Genomic DNA, 1,529 nt, shown 5'->3' on the forward strand with positions numbered 1-1,529 from the left:
TTTTTTTTCATCAAAACATATCAACATGGGATCTAGTTTCGAAGATCTCATCGTGAGGGATTTAATGGTGAAAACGGATCTTCAATCGGATTTTTCGTTTAAGAGATAAAACATTTTAAAAACTGAAAATCCAAAAAGATTTCTACATGCATGCATGCAATGACGTGGCAATCTGTTTGCATTAGAGATCTGTGGTGCGTCTCCTTTCCTACCACACGTGTGGCAGTTAGCGGCGTCCTTTAATTTACCCTCCACCATAGTGAGAGAACGATGGGACCCTCGAAAACAGTGGCAGGTCACGGACCACATAAATTTCATGGGGCGCCAAAAGTTTCGGCGGCTGATTCGGTGCCTCCTACTCGACCACCGACTCTAACACCAGCAACGTCTCTCTGCACGAAAGGCTTCCCCCGCTGTAGAAATGGTCAGGGAATCGCCGGGTGAAGTGGGCTAGAAATTGAGTAAAAGCACGCATATTTCTACCTCTCTTTCATGCGCACGGATCACGGGCAGGCATGTGCGGCAGCGATGGTTGCAACCACAATACATTTTGCTATCCACAATTTCGCCTATATACATATATAACATGTGGATTTTCGCAAAAAACAATATATACCATGTGGATTCAAATATGTTCCATAGATAACAGTGTGTGAGAAGTACATATGGATCGAATAAAACTGAATAAAATACACACAGATGCAATAGTGCTAACCAGAAAATAAAGTGCACATCGTAACAAGCTTAATCCCAGTTGCAGATGCGAGGAGAAAAATGTTTAGAAAGGGATGTTTGTGAAGAACTCAAGCATGGAAGGCACATCCTTCAATGGATATCGTGCATGTCTTAATCACTTAGCATAATAAGAACTTCTTGGGTTTATAGGTTGGTTCTCATTTTCTCCTATAGTATACCCACTTAATTCAATTTCATGACCGCTGGTTGGCTCTCCACCAAGAAGGCTTTCTGCATTTGCCTCCATGTCAAGTTGTAACCAAGGATGCACTGAAAGCTTCCTCAATTTGTTGAGCTCATCGGCAACCTCTTTCATTGAGGGCCTATTGATACCATGCATATCTAGGCATTGCTTTGCTAGGTCTGCAAGTCCTGTCAGCAATTCCATGCTCTCTTCGCTTTTCACATGGCTCGCCAACATATCATCTAGATTATTGTTCTTCATAGCACACAAGAAAACCAATGACAAGCTTCTTTGCGTCTCAGACCCCTCGAGCTTTAGTGGCAATTGGCCTGTGAGAATCTCTAAAAGGATAACTCCGAAACTGTACACATCACTTTTGTCTGTTAGCTGACATGTTTGCATGTATTCAGGATCAAGGTAACCACAAGTACCTTGAACTATTGTGACAAACTGCTCTTTGTCAGACGGGGCTAGTATGGAGGTTCCAAAGTCTGACACTTTGGCCATATAGTTATTATCAAGCAAGATGTTGGAACTTTTCACATCACCATGAATTATTGGAGGAGACGCATACGAATGCAGGAAGCTGAGTCCTTCGGCTGCTTCATGA

General features: G+C 42.6%; 1 protein-coding gene across 1 annotated transcript; it reads right to left on the bottom strand.

The window, feature by feature from the left end:
- Nucleotides 1–547: 547 nt before the first annotated feature.
- Nucleotides 548–1,525, bottom strand: LOC123177944 (putative wall-associated receptor kinase-like 16; the record flags this gene model as incomplete). The annotated part of the gene is made up of 1 exon (XM_044591355.1): nucleotides 548–1,525. A coding segment is annotated over one exon (675 nt), but the record flags the coding sequence as incomplete, so codon positions are not given.
- Between the last annotated feature and the right edge of the window lie 4 nt (nucleotides 1,526–1,529).

The sequence above is a fragment of the Triticum aestivum genome, unplaced genomic scaffold (genome assembly GCF_018294505.1).
Source record: "Triticum aestivum cultivar Chinese Spring unplaced genomic scaffold, IWGSC CS RefSeq v2.1 scaffold219155, whole genome shotgun sequence".
NCBI lineage: Eukaryota > Viridiplantae > Streptophyta > Magnoliopsida > Poales > Poaceae > Triticum > Triticum aestivum.